Source organism: Balaenoptera acutorostrata, chromosome 19 (genome assembly GCF_949987535.1).
Source record: "Balaenoptera acutorostrata chromosome 19, mBalAcu1.1, whole genome shotgun sequence".
In the NCBI taxonomy this organism is placed as follows: domain Eukaryota; kingdom Metazoa; phylum Chordata; class Mammalia; order Artiodactyla; family Balaenopteridae; genus Balaenoptera; species Balaenoptera acutorostrata.
Window position 1 is genome coordinate 59,702,590 of NC_080082.1, and position 23,567 is coordinate 59,726,156.

At 48.9% G+C, this 23,567-nt stretch overlaps 1 protein-coding gene and 1 long non-coding RNA gene across 2 annotated transcripts; one reads left to right on the forward strand and one right to left on the reverse strand.

Moving 5' to 3' along the window:
* Positions 1–8,349: 8,349 nt before the first annotated feature.
* On the reverse strand, positions 8,350–22,123 carry TSKS (testis specific serine kinase substrate). Its single transcript, XM_057535084.1, has 11 exons — positions 21,954–22,123; positions 21,489–21,702; positions 13,886–13,981; positions 13,596–13,679; positions 13,180–13,263; positions 12,326–12,606; positions 11,664–11,858; positions 10,635–10,808; positions 9,823–9,958; positions 8,584–8,751; positions 8,350–8,452 (listed from the first exon to the last, which is right to left on the reverse strand). Exons 1-11 carry the CDS (start codon positions 22,121–22,123, stop codon positions 8,375–8,377), a joined length of 1,680 nt encoding a protein of 559 aa, XP_057391067.1. The 3' UTR covers positions 8,350–8,374.
* LOC103003219 (uncharacterized) lies at positions 11,752–14,521 on the forward strand. Its single transcript, XR_451247.2, has 3 exons — positions 11,752–11,872; positions 13,935–14,002; positions 14,196–14,521. It is a non-coding gene; the product is annotated as an uncharacterized LOC103003219 (long non-coding RNA).
* Positions 22,124–23,567: the final 1,444 nt, after the last annotated feature.

Below are 23,567 nucleotides of genomic sequence, written 5' to 3' on the forward strand. Positions count from 1 at the left end.
CTAACTTGTAAACGTTGCCACGAGGGCTTACTGCCAGAGGCAGGGGAGTATATTAGTTTCCTGGGGCTTTTGTAGCAAAATACTACACACTGGGTGGCTTAAACAATAGGCCTTGATCATCGCACAGTTCTGGAGGCCAGAAGTCCAAGATCAGGGTAAAGGCAAGGTTGGTTCCTTCCGGGGGCTGTGAGGGTGACTCTGTTCCAGGCCTCTCTCCTAGCTTCTGGTGGCTGTCTGGCAACTTTTGGTGTTCCCTGATTTGTAGAAACATCACCCCAATCTCTGCCTTTATGTCCACATGGCGTTCTCCCTGTGTGTCTTTGTCCAAACTTCCCCTTTTATTATAAGGACACCAGTCATAATGGATTAGGGCCCATTCTCATTACCTCACTTTTTAAAAAAATTTTATTTATTTATTTTTGGCTGCGTTGGGCCTTCATTGCTGCATGCGAGCTTTCTCTAGTTGCAGCAAGCAGGGGCTACTCTTCGTTGCAGTTTGCAGGCTTCTCCTTGCGATGGCTTCTCTTGTTGTGGAGCACGGGCTCTAGGCGTGTGGGCTTCAGTAGTTGTGGCACGTGGGCTCAGTAGTTGTGGCTCGCAGGCTCTAGAGCGCAGGCTCAGTAGTTGTGGTGCACCGGCTTAGCTGCTCAGCGGCATGTGGGATCTTCCCAGACCAGGGATCGAACCCGTGTCCCCTGCACTGGCAGGCAGATTCTTAACCACTGCACCACCAGGGAAGTCCCTACCTGATTTTAACTTGATTACCTTTGTAAAGACTCTGTCTTCCCATTCAGTCACATTCTGAGATACGGGGGTAGGGGTTAGGACACCAAAATATATTTTTGGGGGGACACAATTCAATTTATAACATGGAATAACACATTTCAGGGGAAAAGTTTGATGAGTTTCACAGATCTACCCCAAGAGGGCTTACTCAAATAAGTTCATTTCAATTTTCTTCTATTTTTCCTAAGATCTATTTGGAATTTATTTTACAGTAATGTATCAGAAAAAGATCTAAATTTTATATATTTTAAGCAATAACACTGTGGTTTGATAAAAAGTATTTGGTCTAGGGCTTCCCTGGTGGCGCAGTGGTTGAGAATCTGCCTGCCAATGCAGGGGACACGGGTTCGAGCCCTGGTCTGGGAAGATCCCACATGCCGCGGAGCGGCTAGGCCCGTGAGCCACAATTACTGAGCCTGCGCGTCTGGAGCCTGTGCTCCGCAACAAGAGAGGCCGCGATGGTGAGAGGCCCGCGCACCGTGATGAAGAGTGGCCCCCACTTGCTGCAACTAGAGAAAGCCCTTGCACAGAAACGAAGACCCAACACAGCCTAAACAAATAAATTAATTAATATTAAAAAAATGGAGTATCATTAATAATAACTAAGTATTAAATGCTTATTCTGTGCCAGGCCTTGTGCTAAGTGCTAATCAAATATTAAAAAAAAAAAAAAAGTATTTGGTCTTTGTCGTTAATGCCTGGTGTAGGAGAGGGAAAAAAACACAACACCTTTTTTTCCTCTACCCTCTTATGTTCAGTACATGGGGCCCTGCAAATTAGACTGATAAAGAGAGAGTAACAGGGAAAAAGTTTTAATATTAAGTATGCATATGGAGGCCTTCATAGAAAAGTGAAGACCCAAAGAAGTGGATAGGCCTGAGAGCTTATATACCTTTTTAACAAAGAACAATAAATTGTGGAGATGCTATGTGACAAAAGAAAATGTTTTAGACTAGGGGTGATAAGTTGTGGGAAAGTGACTAGGATATATATATGGGCAAAACTAATGGAAGATAAGACCCATCTTGGTGTCAACTTTCCACATTCTTCATGGTCATAAAACTGCCCTGGGGGGACCTCCCTGGTGGTGCAGTGGTTAAAAATCCGTCTGCCAATGCAGGGGACACGGGATCGAGCCCTGGTCCGGGAAGATCCCACATGCCGCAGAGCAACTAAGCCCGAGCGCCACAACTACTGGGCCTGTGCTCTAGAGCCCACGAGCCACAATTACTGAAGCCTGCGTGCCTAGAACCCATGCTCCCCAACAAGAGAAGCCACCACAAGGAGAAGCCCGCAAACCGCAACGAAGAGTAGCCCCCGCTTGCCGCAACTAGAGAGAGCCCACGCACCGCAACGAAGACCCAACGCAGCCAAAAAATTAATTAATTAATTTTTAAAAACTGCCCTGGGAGAGGGGATTTATGAAAGTCTTCATTTCTCAGAAATTTCTGCTTTTAGTCAGATAAGAGTAGCTCTGAGAAGGCTTCTTTCTGCATCTGTTGATTCTCATTTGCCTCCAGTTCAAAATAATCCTTATGCCAAAGTGGTGTATTTTGCCCCTTCATTGCCACAGAGGTCCTAAAAATTCCTAAAAGACAATATGCCTTGGAATGTCTCGGAGTGATAAAAGTGTTTTTGGTATGCTGGTGAGATGGCTCTTGGCTGAGGGGCCTCTAGGTAGCTTCAGGAGGGGACCTGGTCTCCAAAAAGACCAAGCAGTGATTAGAGTGTTGGGATTGTCAGCCCCACCTTCTGGCCTCTTGGGGATGGGAGAGGGACTGGAGATTGAGTTCAATCACCAATGGCCAGTGATTGACTCAATCATGTCTAGGTAATGGAACCTTCATAAACCCCTGAATTGTTGAGCTTCTGAGTTGGTGAACATATGGAAGTGCTGGGAGGGTGGCATGCCCAGAGGGGGCACGGAAGCTCTGCATCTCTTCCCCCATGCTTCACCCTATCTATGCGTCTTTCCCCTTTGACCCTTCCTGGGTTGTGTTCTTTATAATAAGCCAGTAATAGTAACTGAAGTGCTTTCCTGAATTTTGTGAGTTCTTCTAGCAAATTATTGAACCTGAGAGGCATGGATCATGGGAACTCCTGAATTTGTAGTTGGCTGGGCAGCAGTGGGGGAAGACTGGGCACCCCATTTGCAGCCAGCATCTGAGGTCTTACCCTGCGGGGTTCGGGCTAACTCTGGAGGGTTAGTGTCAGAATTGAATTGAGTTGCTAGACACCTAGCTGGTGTTGGAGAATCAGAGAATTAGTTAGTGTGGAAAAACTATTTGATGTCAGGGGAGGAAAAAAACTTTCACCCCCCCAATAATATTTTGAATAATTTCACTATTCTTGGTTGCTTTATAATAACATATTTTTCAGATATTATTGTATATGAAATTTTAATATTTATCTTTTTAAATCTTTTTAAATAAATTTCTATACTTATATTTTTTATTTTTGGCCGCATTGGGTCTTCATTGCTGCACGTGGGCTTTCTCTAGTTGCGGCGAGCGGAGGCTACTCTTTGCTCTGGTGCACAGGCTTCTCATTGCAGTGGCTTCTCTTGTTGTGGCACACAGGCTTTAGGTGCACGGGCTTCAGCAGTTGTGGCTCGTGAGCTCTAGAGCGCAGGCTCAGTAGTTGCGGCACATGGGCTTAGTTGCTCTGCAACATGTGGGATCTTCCTGACCAAGGCTTGAACCCGTGACCCCGCCTTGGCAGGCGGAGCCTTAACCACTGTGCCACCAGGGAAGTCCATTTTATCATCCTTTTAATCTTCCTTCAGAACCACATGATTAGCGTTACCTTATATTTTAATATATTGGCTTTAGACCCATCTTATTACTCTTCTGTAGAAAAAAAAAACTTTGCTTCTCTCATCTTATTTCTTCAGAAGACCTTTAGAATAATTGGATCAAATTCTTTAAAAAATAATCTCATTGGGATTTTGATTGAATTTGCATTAAAACCACAATGGAACTTGGATAGAATTAGCATCAGCACAACATTCAGACTAGCTATCCAGGAAAATAATTACTCTCAGGTATTCAAGCATGCTTTAAAAGATATATTTGGGCCTCAGGGGTACGGAATTGGATTACTCATAGCCGCTGGTCCTTGGCACACACTACAGTTATGTGGGCACAGTTATTAAGCTATTATCTCTTGGTTTCAAATTCACTCCCTTGTGAATCTGGGACTCTGGGACTCTGCAAACCGCTCTTCTTCTTTGCCGACTGGCTGTGTTCGACTCTGCCAACAGGGGGCGCCAAAGGGACTGAAGAAGCCTGGAGGAAGCAATGGGACTGGGCTCTTCCGGTTTGCTCTCTGCTTATTTCCTGTCAGTTTCTTGTTCTCATCAGCATCACCCAGCACAGCTTCTTTACCCCAGCTGAGGCAGTTCCTTCCTGTAGCAGCTGCTAAATCTAGTTTGCAGTTTTTCCAAATCTTGCACACCCTCACAGATGCCAGCACCATTTCAGGGTGCTTCCAAGGAAGGTCCTAGTCCCTGGTGGTCCTCTGAGGTCAGATACACCTGCACCATCTGAACAATCCCCTCCTCCTCGTGGTCTGAGTTCCATCTTCAGTGAGCCTCTCATCCAAGTGTTTAGTTTTCATAATTCTTTTTTTTTTTAATTAATTAATTTATTTATTTATTTTTGGCTGTGTTGGGTCTTCGTTTCTGTGCGAGGGCTTTCTCTAGTTGCGGCAAGCGGGGCCACTCTTCATCGCGGTGCGCGGGCCTCTCACTATCGCGGCCTCTCTTGTTGCGGAGCACAGGCTCCAGACGCGCAGGCTCAGTAGTTGTGGCTCACGGGCCTAGTTGCTCCACGGCATGTGGGATCTTTCCAGACCAGGGCTCGAACCCGTGTCCCCTGCATTAGCAGGCAGATTCTCAACCGCTGCGCCACCAGGGAAGCCCTAGTTTTCATAATTCTAACCTATATCCTTTGTTTTTCCTGCACCAGTGGTGTTAGCTGCTTCCCATAGTTACTATGACCATGATAGCATAGGGCTCTCTTTTTGCCTTTTCAGTTACCTGGTTACCAACACTTCATACCTAAGTAACATTTCTTTATATGACATCATCTCTGTGAAAATAACTGGTGTGACTTCTGTCTCCTGAATATATCTTGACTGACATGAATATTGGCAAGAAGAAGCAAATTGTCAAAAGATGGGGTTTGGAGGTGGTTTCGTTGTTTTTTAGGATTTGAACGTAGTGATGAGCTCCTTGCCAAAAAATGGGATGCTAGTAATCCGTACTCTGCAGTGGCCTCATGGTAAATCATATATTAGCATCCGTGTTGACTGTGATGAGGTTCCAACTGAAATAAGTGACTTGGGGGATCAAGTAGCTGCTGCAATTAACCTTTAGGGCACTAAAAATGGCCGCAAGGATAGTGATATTCAGTTGAGTCTTTTACCATGTTTACCTTTTTTTAAAATTAATTAATTAATTTATTTGTTTATGTTTGGCTGTGTTGGGTCTTCGTTTCTGTGCGAGGGCTTTCTCTAGTTGCGGCGAGCGGGGGCCACTCTTCATCGCGGTGCGCGGACCTCTCACTATCGTGGCCTCTCTTGTTGCGGAGCACAGGCTCCAGACGCGCAGGCTCAGTAGTTGTGGCTCACGGGCCTAGTTGCTCCGCGGCATGTGGGATCTTCCCAGACCAGGGCTCGAACCCGTGTCCCCTGCATCGGCAGGCAGATTCTCAACCACTGCGCCACCAGGGAAGCCCACCATTTTTTTAATTTTTAAAATTTTCTATTTTTTGGCTGCGCCACGTGGATTGCAGGATCTTAGTTCCACGACCAGGGATCTAACCTGTGCCCCCTGCAGTGGAAGCATGGAGTCTTAACCACTGGACCGCCAGGGAAGTCCCTCAGTTGAGTCTTGACTGCTGTGGTTCTTGGTGCCAAGAGTGACCTCAGGAAACAGATCCCCAAAATGGGATTCTGGGATTAGGTGTTCATCTGCTTGAACTTCAAAGAAATGATATCTATGTAGGGGGAAAATGGGATTACAGTTATCCCTAGAATACATTGTCTCTAGGAGGAATATAAAATGTGTTGTAATTCTGGTTCTTTCACCCACTAACTATGTATCCTTGTGTAAATAATTTATCCTCTCTGGACCTAGTTCCTCCTCTGTAGCTTCCTCAGTTCAGGCTGCTATAACAAAATTCCAGAGACTGGGTAGTTTAAACAATTTATTTCTCACAGTTCTGGAGGCTGGGAAATCCCAGGGCAAAGTGCTGGCAGATTTAGTGCCTGGTGAAAAGCTTGCTTCCTTGTTTGCAGATGGCTGCCTTCTTGCTGTATCCTCATATGGTAGGGAGAGAGATTGTCTCTTCTTAAAAAGGCACTAATCCCATCATGAGGCTCCACCCTCATGACCTCATCTGATTACCTCCCAACGGCCCCATCTCTAAATACCACCACATTGGGGATTAGGGCTTGAACATATGAATTTTGAGGGACACATAGAGTCCACAGCACTATATAAAATGAGAATAATTATTCATCCTCTGAGAGATTTTAGATCCCACAGTTCCCATTGTCATGTTGGTACAAACAAAACCACATTAATAAATCTCGTATCTGCTATCTTCGAATCTATAAATCAATTGGAGAGAAGTAACATCTTTATAATGATATCTTATAAACCATGAATATGGTATAACTCCCCATTTGTTAAGGTCTTTAATTTCTCGCAATAATATTTTAAAGTTTGATGTAGAGATCATAACTTATCTTTTGTTGGATTCCTAGACATTTTTTAGTTTTATGCTACTTAGAACTAGCACCTTTGAAAGTTTTTCATTTTCTAAACTTTCATCACTGGCATACAGAGATAATTTTTTTATGTCACCTTTTATTCAGCTTCCTTGCTAAGCTCACTGATTTTTAGTAATTTATAGATTCTATTGGATTCTCTATGATTATATGTACAGTTATGCCATCTCAGAATAATGATAGTTTTCTTCCTTTCCTATCCTATAGTCTCTCTTTTCTTACCTTATTGCAATGGTGTTAGAAGAATAGGGGTTACCTTTGGGGTAGAAGGAAAGGGTAGTGATTGAGATTCAGGGAATGCTGGTCAGGTGTAGTTTCTAAATCTCGGTGGTGGTTACACAAACACGTCCATTTCATGATAATTCATTGAGCTGTTCACTTTTTTTTAAACGACTGGCTTTTTAAAAAAATTTATTTTTGGCTGCATTTGGTCTTTGTTGCTGCACACAGGCTTCTCATTGCGGTGGCTTCTCTTGTTGCGGAGCACAGGCTCTAGGCCCGCAGGCTTCAGTAGTTGTGGCACACGGGCTCAGTAGTTGTGGCTTGTGGGCTCTAGAGCACAGGCTCAGTAGTTGTGGTGCACGGGCTTAGTTGCTCCGTGGCATGTGGGATCTTCCCCGACCAGGGCTTGAACCCGTGTCCCCTGCATTGGCAGGCAGATTCTTAACCACTGCGCCACCAGGGAAGTCCAAGCTGTTCACTTTTAACTTGTGAACTTTTCTGTTTATATTATATTTCAACTGTACATTTAAAAATAGTATTAGTGTGGTGGTTTAAAATATCTCCACAAATTGACATTCTCTTCAAAATATGTCTGCAAATTCTTTGACACACCATGTGAGTATGATCTGGACTTAGTGACTCAGTTCTAGTCAATATAAAAAGAGAAAATGATGGTATGCAACTTCAAAGACTAGGTCATTAAAGGCACCTTAGTTTCCTGCTTGTTCTTAGACTGCTTGCCCTGGGGGAAGTTAGCTGCCATGAGAAACTGAGGCCTCCAGCCAAAAGCCATGTGAATGCGCCATCTTGGAAGTGTAACATCCAGCCCCAGGCAAGCCTTCAGGTGACAGCAGCCCCAGCTGACATCCTGACTGCAAACTCATGAGGACCCTGAGCCAGTACCATCTAGCTACGCCACTCCCAGATTCCTGACCCTCAGGAATTATGTGAGATAATATGTTATAAGCAGCTAAGTTTTTTGGAGGGGAGGGTACTTTTTTTACACAGTGGTAGACAATATCATTATCTAGTAAAAGTTATCCTAAAAAATGTTGGCTTGACAGGCTCAGACTGCACCACAGAACCTTATTTCTACCCTCTGCCTCCTTTTCAAAGAACTGTACTGGACTTCCCTGGTAGTCCAGTGGTTAAGACTCTGAGCTCCCAATGCAGGGGGCCTGGGTTCGATCCCTGGTCAGGGAACTAGATCCCGCATGCCACAACGAAGATCCCACATGCCACAACTAAAAGATCCTGTGAGCAGCAATTAAGATCCGGTGCAGCCAAATAAAAAAAGTAAACAAATAAATAAATATTAAAAAACAAAAAAAACCCCAAGAAATTAAAGAACTGTACCACCATCGACACCCTGTTGGCTGAGGATCAAGTCATAGTGAGCACAGAGGCTGGTGCACGGTGTGTGTGCAATTTTACTAGCCCTCTTTTGGTGCCAAAAAGGAGATGGAATTCATGCCAGCATGAGGGGCCATTTATTGCTCAGGGGTTGGGCCCCCACGTTTTGGGGGAGTTCCCCCCACCACCCCCTCCCCCCATTGTCCCCGTGGACCCCTCAAGTGGTAGGTTGCTGAGTTGATCGTGGAGGGAGCACATCTTCAAGTGTAGATAGTCCAGAGCGGCCACCTTCTCCCTGTAACGAGAGGGTGGGCAGTTAATGCTCGGGAGGCCCGATGCCTTGGGGCTGGTGTGGAAGCCGGGGGTAACTCAAGCCCTTTCCCCAAGACCTCACCCTCCTCCCATGCCCTCAGCCTCCTTCCTCACTCCGGCTTCATCTTGTCCGTCAGCAGCAGGTTCTTGGCCCGCAAGGCTTCGTCTTGGGCCAGCCGAAGGGTGGAGCTCAGGGCCTCTGCCCTGACATGTTTGGCCAAGGCCTGGCGCTCCAGCTCCTGGGGAGAGGAGTGTAGGTGCTGCTGGGCTTGCTGGACCGGGCTGGGAGTGGAGGGGGATCTGGATCGCGGAGGGCAAGGGGCAGGGTCCCCTAGGGCCCGCATTCCTCCCCCAGAGTATCCCATCATGCCTTGAGCCTGAGGCTGACCCCAGCATCCCACGGTGCACTGGGCCTCCCAAGTCCCATTGTGCACTAGACTTGTGTCTGTCCCACTGTCTGTCCCCTATTGCACTGGACTTCTTTGTCCCTGTAAGCACTAAATCAGCATCTATCACATTGTCCCCTAATGCCCATGAGCCATCATGCATTTGATGTCTGGGCCCCGGTATCCCATCACATGGTGATCATCTACATCCCATAATTCACATTATGGGATGTGACCCCCACATCCTATCTATTAGGCCAGCCTCTCGGTCACAATAATAGTCCTCAGTGCTCTGGTTCCCTATATCCCACAATGTACCAGCCCCCATGTCCTATCATGTCTTAGTCCTCTAGGTCTGCCACATGACTGTCCGTTACTGCCTCATTTGTCTGTTTCACCCACTACAACTCATATCCCATCATACATTAGGCCAATATCCCATAATATACTAGATCTCTATATTTCAGAATGTACACCAGCCTCAAGTTCCATCAGTTATTGGTCCTGAGTCTGTGTGCAATGCCTCACGAAGAGCTGCAGTTCCATTTCCCATAATGCATTAGCTTACTGTGACCTGCTACTCGCTGGGTCCCCTGTCTGATCTCAGTGATCCCATATAATGCACTGACTCTCTTAAGGCTCATAGAAAATCAGGCTTATATTCCATGAAGCTATAGACTGGTGTTTGTCTCCTCTGTCCCACAGTGCACCAGTCCATGTCCCATCATGCTTTGGGCCCATATCCATCACCCAAGCTTCCATAATGATTGACCTATGACTCACTAAACACCAAACAGCTCCCCTCTCACCCCGTCCCGACGTATTAGAGCCAAGCGTTCCCCCAACACCTGCTGCCCACAGCTCATCCTTCCCATCCTGCCACACACCAGCAGTATCCTTGTGCCTGGGGCTCCCCCGCCCTGCCCTGACCAAAAAGTGGGGCATGGTGGCCCATGGTCCTTGGTACCAGAATCTTCTTGTGCAGCCTCTGGCAGCTGGGGCAGGCAGGAGCCAGGCCCCTCTGCTTCACCTCGTCCACTAGCGGGGTCAGCGCTCGCTCCAGCAGCTGCTGCAAGGACTCCGTGGACAACTGCTGTCCCTGGCTGGGGGAGGGGTAGTCACCAGGTGAAAGAGGCCTTGGACCAACTCCATTCCCAGGATACACCATGCCCATCTGCCCAGCCTCCACCCAGGTCCCGTTTCCACTATGCACCCAGGCAACCTTCCCACCATGCACTGGGCCCAAACTATAGTTCATCCGGTATGCTCTGGTTTCCACAGCGTGGGGAGTTACCACAGTGCCTGGGGATTTCCACCACACGGTCCTCGGTTCATCAGAAACTCACATTTCCCACAATGCACTAGTTAAAACCGATCCCATGTTGTATTGGAAGTGCCCTGCACCCTTCCCAATACAGATCAAGCATGGTATCTGTCGGCTTCCAACACCCCAAGGTCTCATTTTCCTACGATGCACTGAGAAAACCTGCCTCCCACCCAGTACCACTGCCCAGCCTTCCCACAATGCACTGGAAATCCAAGATGCTCGAAACATAACAAGTCTTTCTTGCGTTCCACAAGACACTGACTTCACCTTGTGGGGAGGGAAGAAATGTGACTCCCATAATGCCGCGAGACTGGCCCATCCTACAATACGTGGGGATGCCCTGTCTCCCACAATGAATTTCCCTCTCCACTCTTGCTAAAGTCTCATCTCCTTCAATGCTTGGTCCTCAATACGATGCAGAATGCACCTGGAGCCAGGCGCTGCCCCCTTACCTGGCACAGCGGGCACAGGAGCCTTGGGGAGCCCGATCCAGGTTCATAGAGAGGTCAGACCCTCTACGAGAGCTCTGAAATTGCCGCCCAAGCTCCTCCAGAATCGGTTTCACTGGGCCCAGCGCCTCCAGTTCGCTCCTCAGTGAAGCCACAGACACTGCTGACCGCTCCACCCTGCGGTGTGAGAGTAAGCAGTACAGTGAGGTCGCCTCTCCAACAGTATACAGGCATCCTCCGGTTTTTGAAAGTTCGCTTTACCCCACTTCATTTTTACAAAAGACCTACATTAGTACCTGTTTTCACTAACCAAAAGAAGTCCGAAGAGGATTTTCCCTTTTATGAAAAAAAGCGCAAAGCATTTGTTTTGTAGCAAGCTGTTACCGAAGCAGGACACACTCCAAGCAGCGAGAGTGGCGCCACCAAGCCCCTTCTCTGAGAACTACACTCAGTATCTCAGCACCAAGCCACCATAGCTTTGAATTGTGCTGTCTATGGGCACCTGTGCTTTATCTCAATTTATTTTGTGCATCTGTTAGCAAGATGTATTCTAAGGTAATTGCTTCTTCGCTTTATGCTATTTTGGCTTACAGAAGGTTTCACAGGAACTGCTCTACTTTTGGATGGCAGGGAAACCTGTAGTCCCAGCAAGGCTCCACCCAAAATTAGCCCAGCACCTCTGTCTCCATCCAGTTTGCAATACCCCGCTCTGCCTTGCCCCCTCTGCTCTGATTGGTACCTCCTTTTGCGTTTTATTGTCGGGAATGTACCTCCCTGTTCTCTAACTGGTTTCCCCTGTTCCTACTTGGCTCCGTCCCTTGCTTTTAAGGTGTGGAACTCACCTCTTCTCTAAGTGTCTCCGCCCCTCAGTCCTTCTTAGGTATAACACGCCCCTCCCTACTCTCTAATTGGGGCTTCCACCTGTCAGTATATGCTCTCCCACCCGATTGGCTCCAGCTGATTGGCCCACCCCTTTCCCTCAAGGCTCCGCCCTCCCACGTCCCCGCCCCGTGCGCGCATCTGGGCTCTTACATGGTGTACAGCTCGTCCGTCCGGCCCCGCAGCTCTTGCAGGCCCCGCGCGGCCTGAGCCTGCTCGCGCTGCGCCCGCTCCCACTGGCCCAGGAAGCCGTCGAGCCTGCCGCCCAGGCCCCCGAGCAGCCGTAGGGCCTCCTGCACGGCCCCCTCCTCCTGATGCCACCGGGCGGTCAGTGAGGACACCTCCCTCCTGTAGGCGTAGAGGTAAGGAACGCGTCAGGGCTAGGTTTGGACACGCCCCCGTCCGCCGCGCCCCGCCAAGACCACGCCCGTGGCTCCGGACCCACCCTGTCCCCGAATTCTCCTGTCCTGTTCATTTATTGGGATCCTCTCATGTCCTCCAGAACCCTGCCTCTATCCCCTTATCAGGTATCCTGGCCTTCTCTCGGCCTGCCTCCCAGCCCCACATCAGCTCCTCCAGACACTGCCTCCTCAAGATACCGCTCGCGCCAACCCTGTCCCCCGGGAGTTGGAGCCTCCAAAGAACTGCCACGTCCCAAAACCCGCCCACCTCATTTTCACCCGACGCGGACCTCCCTGCCACCTGCCCTATATTCAAAACTCGGTTCTTCGAAGTCCTGCCCTTCCGGGTCACCGCCCCCAGAACACTCCTCTTCGAGGCTCCACCCCCTGGGCCCATCCCAGGATCCCACTCACCTCAGCTCATCAAGGGAGGCAGAGACCTTCTGCAACTCCTGCTCGCTCACGACGGGGCCCTCCCCTGCCCGGGGCCCCATTCCCCAGCCGCCTGGGGCCACGCCTCGCCGTCGCGGGGGTTCGTCGGGGCTCCCCGGCGGGCTGGAGCAGCCTGGGGGCTGGGTGGCGAGGCCCAGGCCGTGGCGGGAGAGGCCAGCCTCCAGCTTCTGCTCCAGCTCCTGCAGCTCAGCCTCCTGCCTCCTGGGCGTCTCATCCTGCATCTGGAGGTAGCGCAGCTTCTCCTGGGTGGGGAAGGAGGGCAGGGTTACTGCGTCCAGCCCCTTGCCTCCCACCACTACCACCGCCTCCACCACCAAATCCGCCCAGTGAATTCCTGAGGCTAGAAAGTGAATGGATGTGGGGACGGGATATCGGGAAGTCCCACCTGAAGTCTTAATGGACTCCCGCTTGCTGTTACTAGGGAGGGATGCCCCATTCGAAGCCCAGCTGGAGTCCAACTCACCTTGGACTGAATGCCTGCCTCTGTGTCTCTATCTAGCCCTCCACCCTCACTCTAATCCTCGAAGGTATCCAATTCCAGTCCCTCCTGTTTAGGAAGAACAGCTGAAGATTTTCCAACATTTTGGTGGGAAATGAGTGGGTACGTGGGCAGGACAGGCATTCCCACTCCAAGTCCGATACGAATCCCTCTCTCCGGGACTTGAATATGACTGTGCATGGAAAAGTATGACCATGAACATGAAGGGGCAGTGTGATGGTGGTGGTGGCAGGGCGGGAAGTCCCACCTGAAGTCTACCTCAAGTACCTCGGTTACTTGAGTACCTTCCTCAAACCCTTAGACCCCTCCCCCTTACCTCCAGCAGGGCAGAGTTCTGCTTCAGGACGTTGGTTTTTATTTCAGCATCTTCCACCGACCGGGTCACCTTCCAGCAGTTCTCCTGGGTCAGGACACCAGGACGGGGGCCCTGCCTTCCCATTCCAGTTCCACCTCCCAGCCGTTACCCTCGCTATTTTCCATACAGCTTCCACCCCCCGCGTTTAAGGCACGCCCCCTCCTTCCGCAAGGTCTGCCTTCTGGTTATTGGTCTGCCCTTTCCCGGCTCGGTTCCCTTGGCTAAAGAAATGGTTCTTCCTCGGACCTCTCCCATGCTCCTTTTCCACTTCACCCCACCTCTCTCCTGTCCACCACTCCATTCCTCCCCACTTCCTCTCACCCTCTTTCTACTTCCGCTTCCTACTCCCGCCCCGCTCCTGCCCCGCAGCAGCTCACCTTGAGTTGACTACAGTACCCTTCCAGTTCTTCCGCCTCTTGCCGCCTTCTCTCTAGATTCTCACTCAGCACAGAACACTCACTCTGGAGCATGGAAGGGAGGAGGGGTTAGCCAGGGCCTCAAGGAGTCACCCCGTGGGGAGGAGAGGCGGGAAGCTTCCTTTCCCTCCTGAGCCTAAGTCTCCCCAACTGGGCTATGGGTGCATTGAGTTGGAGGTTAGCTCTAAGAGGGCAACGTGACCATGGAGGAAGAGGAGATGTTGCGGGAGGGGGCGGGTGGTCCTCACGACCTGCAGCGTCTGCACGTGCTGGTTAACCCGGGTGGTCTTTTCCTTCAAGCTGGTGATGGAATCTTTGGCGTGGACCAATCCATTGTTAACCCAACTCTGGGGAAGAACGGGAGACAGGTGGGTCAGTGGGTGCATGGGAGCAAACCCCAACCCCAAGAGAAAGTCTAGAACTAGCTTTACACCTTGATTCTGCCCTGGAATAGCTGTGGAATTTGGGGCCAGGGCTGCGCCTCTTTGATTCTTGGTATAAAACCAGGGGGCAGGGGCTTCTCTGGTGGCGCAGTGGTTGAGAATCTGCCTGCTAATGCAGGGGACACGGGTTCGAGCCCTGGTCTGGGAAGATCCCACATGCTGCGGAGCAACTGGGCCGGTGAGCCACAACTACTGAGCCTGCACGTCTGGAGCTTGTGCTCTGCAACAAAAGAGGCCGCAACAGTGAGAGGCCCGTGCACCACGATGAAGAGTGGCCCCTGCTTGCCGCAACTAGAGAAAGCCCTCGCACAGAAACGAAGACCGAACACAGCCAAAAATAAAAATAAATAAATTAAAAACCAAAAAAACAAGGAAAACCAGGGGGCAGCCTTGTTTTCTGCTTAGCGGATGGCAAGAAAAATAAGTAGGATCCAGGAGGGAGTTGGGGGTTGGAAGCTCAGACATGTGGGAGAAGGAGGATGGTCTTAACCTGAGATAAATGCCTTTGGGGTCCACAGACATAAATAAGATGAACTGTTAAAACACATGCCTTGTCTTTCTCTCCAGGCAGTGGAGAATTCTAAAGATAACCCACTTTCCAGATATAAGCACTCACTATGCACCAAGCCAAGCCCTTACCCACATTTTCCTTTTTATTCTTCACAACCACACCTCTTGAGGTTATTTGCCCCATTTTGCAAGTGAGGCAAATGAGGCCCAGAGAGGTGATGTCCCTTGTACTCCTGGGTACATGAGACAGGAGGTGGCCTTGTCAGAATTTATGCTCAGAGCCTTTGTTTCAAACCATGATGCCATATGGCCTCTGTTCATTGCTACCTTATGTCACCATAAAATGCTTTGTGACTCTTGTCAAACAAACTGGCTCAGGAGGGATGCATGTGACAGGATCTCCACCCTCCCATTTCCACATTTATGGAAGAGTTAGCCTGGTACATCACTGCTCAGCCAAAGACTACAATTCCCAGGTGCCCTTACAGCCAGGTGTGGCCATGTGACTAAGTTCTGGCCAATGGAATATGAGTGGAAATGATGTAGGCAATTTCCAAGTCATGCCTTTAATAAAGGAAAGTAGGGAGCACACCTCCCTTTCTCTCTCCCTACAATGTTGATGGCTAAAGCCAGAGCAGCCATCTTGGACCATGAGATGGAGGACACAATATAAAAGAAGACTGAATCCTCAACCCTGTGAAGCCGCCATACTCAATTCCAACCACTTATGAGTACTTTTATACATGTGACCAAGAGAACATTTTCCGTCTTGTTTATGCTACTTCGTGCCTTTTTGTTACAGCAGCCAAACTTGTGACTTAATAGCTGAGCCCCCAGAACACTGGAGCCTCTAACCTACTGCACTTGAAGAGACCTGCTGTACTTGAGACATTTATGTGAGCAACAAACTATCCTGCTTCAACCAGATATTTTGGTTTCTTTCACAGCTGCTGAACTAATACACAAAGAGAAAAGAGAGAATAAGCTTCCTTCATTGTAAAATGGGAACAACTTAACATTTCTTGCATAACTGCTCTGGAGAACAAGTGTGATAAGAAATATTGTATTAAGGTGACATCAGCAAAATGGTGGAGTCAGAAACCCCCAAATTCCACCCCTCCAAACTGGCCAAAACTATGAGTCAAGTCATTGAGGGGATTATAACAATCATAAATATATATGTACCTAATAGAGTTTCAAAGCACATGAATCAAAAACTGATAGAATTGGGAATTCCCTGGCAGTCCAGTGGTTAGGACTCCGTGCTTTCACTGCTGAGGGCCCAGGTTCAATCCCTGGTCAGGGGACTAAGATCTGCAAGCCCCATGGCGTGGCCAAAAAGAAAAAAAAGACACTGACAGAATTGAAGGGAGAAATTGACAATTTAACAGTAATGGTTGGAGACTACGATACTTCACTTTCAAGAATGGATTGAACAACTAGAGAGTAGATCAAGAAAGAGATAGAAGACTTGGACAACACTATAAACCAACCAGACCTAACAGGCATCTACAGAACACTCCACCCAACAAAAGAATACACATTCTTCTCAAGTGAAATTAAACATTGTTCATATGGTCGAGAACAGACCATATATTAAGTCACAAAACAAGTCTCAATAAATTTAAAAGGATTTGAAAACAAAGTATGTTTTCTGACCTCAATGACCTCAGTAGAATGTAATCAGGAATCAATAGCAGAAAGAAATTTGAGAAACTCACAAATATATGGAAATTAAACAACACACTCATAGACAGCCAATGGGTAGAAGAAGAAATCACAAGAGAAATTATACTTAGGAATGAGGGAAAATGAAAACACAACATACCAAAACTTGTGGGATGCAGCAGAGGCAATACTTTGAGGGAAATTTAGAGCTGTAAACACCTACATCAAAAAAGAACTTAAAATCAGTAACCTAATCTTCCACCTTAAGAAACTAGAAAAAGAAGAGACAACTTAACCCAAAGCTAGCAGAATGAAGGAAATAATAAAGATTAGAGTGGAAAAAAATGAAATAGAGAATAGAAAACAGCAGAGAAAAATCAACAAAACCAGAAGTTGGGTTTTTGAAAAGGTCAACAAAATTGACAAATTTTAAGCTAGGCTGACCATGAGAAAGAGGAAGAAGACTCAAATTACTAAAATCAGGAAGGAAAGAGAGGACATTACTACCAATCTTACGGAAAGAGAAAAGATTACAAGGGAACACTGTGAACAATTGTATGTCATCAAACTTGATAACCTAGATGAAATGGAAAAATTCCTAGCAAAACACTAACTCAAGAAGAGCTAGGACATCTGAATAGACCTGTAATAAGTAAAGAGGTTGAGTTAGTAATTTTAAAACTTCCAACAAAAAAAGCCCAGATGGCTTCACTGGTGAATTCTACCAATCATTTAAAAAGGAGTTGTTGCCAATTCATCTCAAACCCTTCACCAAAAAAACAAAAAACAAACAAAACAAACAAAACAGAAGAGGAGGGAACTAACTCATTCTATGAGTCCAATGTTACCCTGATACCAAAACCAAAGACATCACCAGATAATAAAACTACAGATCAAATTCCTTCTGAAAGCAGCCACAAAATTTTCAACAAAATACTAGCAAACCAAGTCCAGCAGCATATAAAAAGGATTATACACCATGCCAAGTAGGATTTATCCCAGGAATGCAAAATTTGTTCAACGTGAAAATTAACCCATGTAACATTCCATATTAGTAAAATATCGGGGGGAAAAATACAATCATGTCAATGAATAGAGAAATAGCATTTGACAAAATCCAATGCCCTTTCATGATAAAAACACTCAACAAACTAGAAGCACAAGGGAACTTCCTCATCCTGGTGAAGGGCACCTACAAAAAAAAAAAAAATTAAAAAGCAATAAAACCCACACAAAACCATGGTGGTTTAAAATATGCCCACAATTTTTTTGAGGCTCTTTTAAAATGTGGAGCCTTATTCCCGTCACTTGAGTGTCAGCTGGACTTAGTGACTCATACCTAGGAAATAGAATAAGGCAGAAGTGATGGTATGTGACTTAAGAAATGAGTTCGTAAGAGGAACCATGTCTTCCTTCTTGCTCACTCTTACTCTGGAGAATGATAGTTGCCATGTTCTAAGCAGCTACCTATGGAGAGGCCCGTGTGGCAAGGAACTGAGGCCTCCAACCAAGAGCCATGTGAATGTGCCATCTTGGAAGCCCAACCTCTAGCTCCGGTCAAGCCTTCAGATGACCGCAGCCCCTGCCAAAATCTTGACTACAACCTCATGAGAGACCCTAAGCCAGAACCACCCAATTAAGCCACTCCAGGTTTGTTGTTTTAAGGTCGGGAATCATTTGTTTCACAGCAGTAGCTGTGATATTTTTAAACTGAAGACCCAACGGTCTTGGATTTCCCATAGGTAGCTGCTCTGGGAAACTAGGGGAGCAGGTTCTGGAGTCAACTCAGTTCTTGCACTTACTAGCTGTATGACCTCAGGGAGGGGACTTCACCTCTCTAAGCCTCTGTTTCCCTACCTGTAAAATGGGGAGGGACTAATAACGACCTTCACAGGGCTGCTGTTGGGAGGAACACAGGCTAATCCAGAAAGGCCCTTGGTCAATACTTGGGGAAAAGAGAAAGTGCAGCTGGGGTCACTGGAGGTGAGTTTTAGCTTCACTGAGAGCAGATTTCGGGAATGGTGAAGGCAGAGGCTGCTAGCTTTGGCTAAAAAAGCGAATGGCACGGTGGTGGTGGGGAGCCAAACCTGGGGATAAACGTCTCCTTGGCCGTCCACATGCCATGCAACTGGGCAATCCAATTCCCCACTCCGAGCCTGCCTCGGTTTCCCTTCTTGTCAAATGGGAATGAGGATACCTTGCTCGGATGGTGGTGAGGAAAGGTCAAGAAGATGATAGGATCCATAAGCCAAGCGCAGTGATTAGTGTCAGCATCGTTAAACATAAAAACAACACAACAGGACCTACCAGGAAAGGGCTTAGCACCAAGACCCTACAGCAGCCTCAGGGAAATCTGTAGACAGCAGGACAAGTTCCAAGCAGGGCTCAGAACACCTGCTCTGGCCATTTCCTCATGGAGGCACTGACCTTCCCCCAAAGCAATACTACCTCCTCAGTTGCATCCTTTGGCCTCATAAAGATGTCAGAGCTTAAGACAAGAGCCAGGGAATTCCCTGGTGGTCCCGTGGTTAGGACTTCATGCTCTCACTGCCAGGGGCCTGGGTTCGATTCCTGGTCAGGGAACTAAAATCCCACAAGCTGCACAGCGCGGCCAAAAAAAAAAAAAAAAAAAAAAGCCAGGAGCCAAAGCTGTCTGCTTCACCATTCTTCTGCTGACCCTCCATCCAGTCTGGGAATTATCACTCTCTCACCCAGGGTCTCCATCGCTCCCGTGTTCTCTTCCTTTCCTCTCTAGTTCTCTGTCCCACCTCTCTCTCTGGTGTCCGTTCCTTCCTTCTCTGGGTCTCTGGCCCCCTCCTCTATCTCTGGTTTTCTGTCTCTGTCCCCCCCCCCCAGGTCCCCGTCCTCCTCTCTCTGGGTCTCTGTCCTCCTTTCTCTCTGGGTTTCCTCCCCCTCCTCTCTGCCCATCTCCAGCTTTCTCTCCCGATGCAGCTCAGATGCTGTGTGTCAGCCTGTGTTCTTCCTGACCACCTCCTCACGGTTCCTGCCCATACCCTAAGGTGTTGACTGACAGTACTTTTTCCATTTTATGGAGAAGCCCCATAGAGGCTGATTCTCCCTTGCAGCCCCACAGTGAGCCGCAGCTGCATCAGACCTTGATCTTGGCCGCCCAGGGCTCTTTTCTCAGGCATCACAATCCTCTGGAGGATGTGACTCAGAAATAGCTCCAGTGGGAGGCGGACCTCTGCAAGTGCTGCCTGAGCGATGCTGGAAGAGAAGGGGAGGAAAGTGTTCTGGTGGGAGGGGATGCCTCCCAGGCCATCCATCCCACCTGGACTCTCTCTCTCTGCCTGCTGGCTTCTCTCCACCTGGTCCTCTTACCCTGGGCCCTCGCCCGGCCTCCTCTCCGGCCTGCCTGCCTCCAGTCTCTCCCCTCCAAACGTCTCCCACCCGGGGCCAGAGGCATCTTCTAGGGAAAGAAAGCATCACACTCGCTAAGCTTCTGGTCCTGACCCTGCTTCTTACAAGCTCTCTAACCTTGCATGGGGTCACTCCACCTCTCTCTACCTCACTTATTTTTGTTTTCATCTTCCTTGCAGAACCTCTAAGAGGGGAAAACGAGACACCCCACCACCACCATAGGGATGTAGCACAGTGCCTGGAACATAGTAGATGCTCAGTAAATGGATATGGAGCCCAAATGCCGAGTTGCTCCTCTCCCCTCCCCAGGAACCCTCAATGGCTCCCCATTGTCCTCAAGAGAATGGAGAATGCCCACATTTCTCAGCCTCTGTGTCCTGTGCCCACCCCCCGCCAGCCTCACCTCTCCCACACACCACAATCTAGCCACAAGGACATGTTCCTCAGGCTCTTTTCAACTCCTGCCCTTTTGCATATGCTGTTCCAGCTACGTGGAATACCGTTCCCTGTATTCTGCCTTCCTTATCTTCAAGATCCAGCTTGTGTGCTGCCTTTTCCAGAAAGCCTTCCTTGACCATGGTCGGCTGGGCCAAGGCCTTCTTCTTCAGGGCTCCCACAGTGACCTCTACTGCCCCCAGCAATGCAGGTGCTGACTCCTAAGCCCGGCTCCACTACTTAGAAGCCGTATGACTTTGGATATGCTAATTAACCTTCTAGGCCCTCAATATCTTCATCTGTGAAATGAGGATAAAAATAATGACTAACTATTCTGTGCATACAGCTGACTATTGTGCTAAACATTTTACATGAATGAATTTCATTTCATTGTCATGACAACCTCATGAGATGGGTGCAGTTCTCTCCAGAACTCTGTCTTGGGTGCTGCTATATTTCCTGTTCCTAGAGCAGTGCCTGGCACATTTTAGGTGTTCAAGAAATATTTCTTGAAAGAACAAACACATGCATCTCCATTTTACAGATGAGGACACTGAGGCTCCTGGAACACAGAAAGTGCTCAGTATATGCTAGTGAATCTTTTTGGTTTTTTTTTTTTTTGACCATGCCGTGTGGCATGCAGGATCTTAGTTCCCTGAGCTGGGATTGAACCCATGTCCCCTGCAGTGGAAGCTTGGAGTCCTAACCACTGGACCGCCAGGGAATTCCCGCTAGTGAATCTTATTAGTATCATTATGGCCGTGATTATTGTTAGTGTAATTCTCAGTGTCCATGTCAAGCCAAGTTCAGGGTCTGACCCAGGAGAAGCCTGGCAGGGGGTGGAGGTTGGTGGGAGAGTTAAAGGACCAAGCTGTAGCATTCTATGCTCTAGTCAGGAATTCTCTAAATTCTCCTAGATCTTGTTCACCTCCCAGTTTTTCCCCACAGTCTGAGGTGGTCTGCTCAGAGAACTCCTGCTCATCCGTCAAAGCCCAGTTCCAACACTGCCTCCTCCAGAAGTTTTCCCTGATACCCCTAGCCTGGTTTGAGGGGCCCTTTTCTGGGATCCCCAGTGTTACCTCCATTATGGAATTTGTCACCCCAGTCTGTATCTGTCACTCCCACCAGACTGGGGGCTTTCCTGGGGCAGGGACCTGGCCTGATTCCTATCTGTGACTCCAGCTTCACCCAGGACATTTGGAAGTGACTGAATGAACAAAATACCAACTCGCAGGCAGCAGGCAGCAGCATTCACTCTGGATGGAGCAGATTCATGGCTGACTGTAGGGCCTCAAAGGGTGACAAGAACCCTCTCATTCCATATCAAGAAGACACCCGCCCAAACCCATCCTCGGTATTTGCCTACCACCAGGGTGAGAACCCTCGTATTCCCCAGCCTGGCCGAGGGCCCTCTCACCAGTATTTCCGTGATGTCTGGGTCATCTGGAGCCCAGGGTGGGATGGGCACGGGCAATGCCAGCAGGCCGCTGTCTTCCACGGTTGAGTCTGTCCCCGAGGAGTCAGTGGGCTCCATGGCGGCCAGGTTGAGCAGGGACACGTTGGTGCAGGCTGAGGACCGTTTGAGGTTCAGGCACCAGTGCATTGGCTCATGGGACATCCGAGGCTCCACCCTGGGGAGGAGAAACAGGCAGGAGGGTCAAGATGCCACCCCAGCAGGGTACGGCGCCCCCCCCCCCCGCCTCCCTGTCTGCACATTCCCTACTCTCTCTGACTTCAACCTCGCCGCCTGCTTTCTTCTTTCTCCTCCATCCCTGCTGCCTGTTTTCCTCCCTTTCCAACAGCACCCACAGGGGGACTTGTGCTCTGTCAGAGGCAAGGGCTGGGCGCTGGGACCGCCCCCGACAGGGTGCTACAAACCCACCCGTGGAAGGACACGGCCTTCTTTTTCTTCGCGATCCCTTTGACTGGGCTGGTCACACCCCCAGGAGCCTCGGGAACCAGCTGGGAGCGACTCTCGACCCCCGCGGGGGGGTCCCCGGCCTCATGGATCTCTTTGGACTGCCAGATCGTCTTCACCACCACGCTCGCCATGGCCTGTGGAGGGCCCGGCTCCCAGGGGCTCCTTCCTCTGAGGCTTTCCACCTACACTGACCACTGACCCTCAAGGTCCCCTGCCCCCACAAGCCTGCCTCATAAAGGACCCAACCACTGGGCCCCAGTAAGGGGGGGGCACAAGGGTGGGGAAACGTGACTTGGCACGTTCCCCAGGGGGCCTCAGTGAACTCTTGTTCAGGATTCTAGTTCTACCCTGATCTGTCCCTCCCCTTCAGAAACACAGTGAAATTCATTCTAGTCCAGAACTTACAGTGGACGGACCCACTGGTTCTTGGGAGGGGTCCAAATTACCTTTCCCTGACACTCACTGTGGGGTCACCCAGCTCCTCCATTCAGACTTGATTCATCATGTAATACATTGGATTTGTCACTTTCCCAGGATCTGGGGGACGACGGGGATTGAATACCAGCGCTGGAGGATCTTACATTCTATGGGGGGTTGGAAGGGGACAGGCGGGCAATAGAAACAAACCAAAAACACCAGACGTCCGAACATGATATAAAGGGAATCAAAACTGGGTGATGGGGGCTTCCCTGGTGGCGCAGTGGTTGGGAGTCTGCCTGCTAGTGCGGGGGACACGGGTTCCAGCCCTGGTCTGGGAAGATCCCACATGCCGCGGAGCGGCTGGGCCCGTGTGCCACAATTGCTGAGCCTGCGCGTCTGGAGCCTGTGCCCCGCGACGGGAGGGGCCGCGATAGGGAAAGGCCCGCGCACCGCGATGAAGAGCGGTCCCCGCACCGCGATGAAGAGTGGCCCCCGCTTGCCGCAACTGGAGAAGGCCCTCGCACGAACCGAAGACCCAACACAGCCAAAAATAAATAAATAAATAAATAAATAAATAAATAAGAAAATCCTTTAAAAAAAAAAAAAAAAGAAAATACAAAATTAAAAATTTGTAAATCTAAAAATTAAAAAAAAAAAAAAAAAAAAAAAACTGGGTGATGGCCATGTGGACGTCTGTCAAAGCTTGTCGGTTTGTGCACCTGGGATTTGAGCCTTTTATTGTGTGTGAATTCTACCGATTAAAGAATCTAAACAAGCACTGAACTATAGTTCATGATGTGCATGTTGAATATTTGGAGTTGTGTTAGACCCCGGGACTGCTGTAACAAAGTCCTGCAGACTGAGCGTCTTAAACTATAGATAGTTATTGTCTGGAAGTTCTGGAGGCCAGAAGTCCAAGGTCAAGGTGTCAGCAGGGTTGGTTCCTTCTGAGGCTGTGAGGGAGAATCTGTGCCTCTCCCCTAGTATGTGGTATCCTTAGGTGTTCCTTGGTTTGTAGATGGCCATCTTCTCCCTGTGTCTTCACACTATCTTCTCTGTGGAACTGTTTATCTCTGTGTCCAAATTTCCCCCCTTTTAAGAAACTGGACATATTGGATTAGGGCCCACACAAATGACCATGTCTTAACTTGATCA

Bases quoted from the DNA above. Each gene is read 5' to 3' on its own strand.
- TSKS (XM_057535084.1), bottom strand. From the start codon at position 22,123: ATGGCGAGCGTGGTGGTGAAGACGATCTGGCAGTCCAAAGAGATCCAT. The intron at 21,703-21,953 runs GTGGGTTTGTAG...TCTCCTCCCCAG, and splicing joins AAGGCCGTGTCCTTCCACGG to GGTGGAGCCTCGGATGTCCC. The intron at 13,982-21,488 runs GTGAGAGGGCCC...GTTCTTCCCCAG, and splicing joins CAGACATCACGGAAATACTG to AGTTGGGTTAACAATGGATT.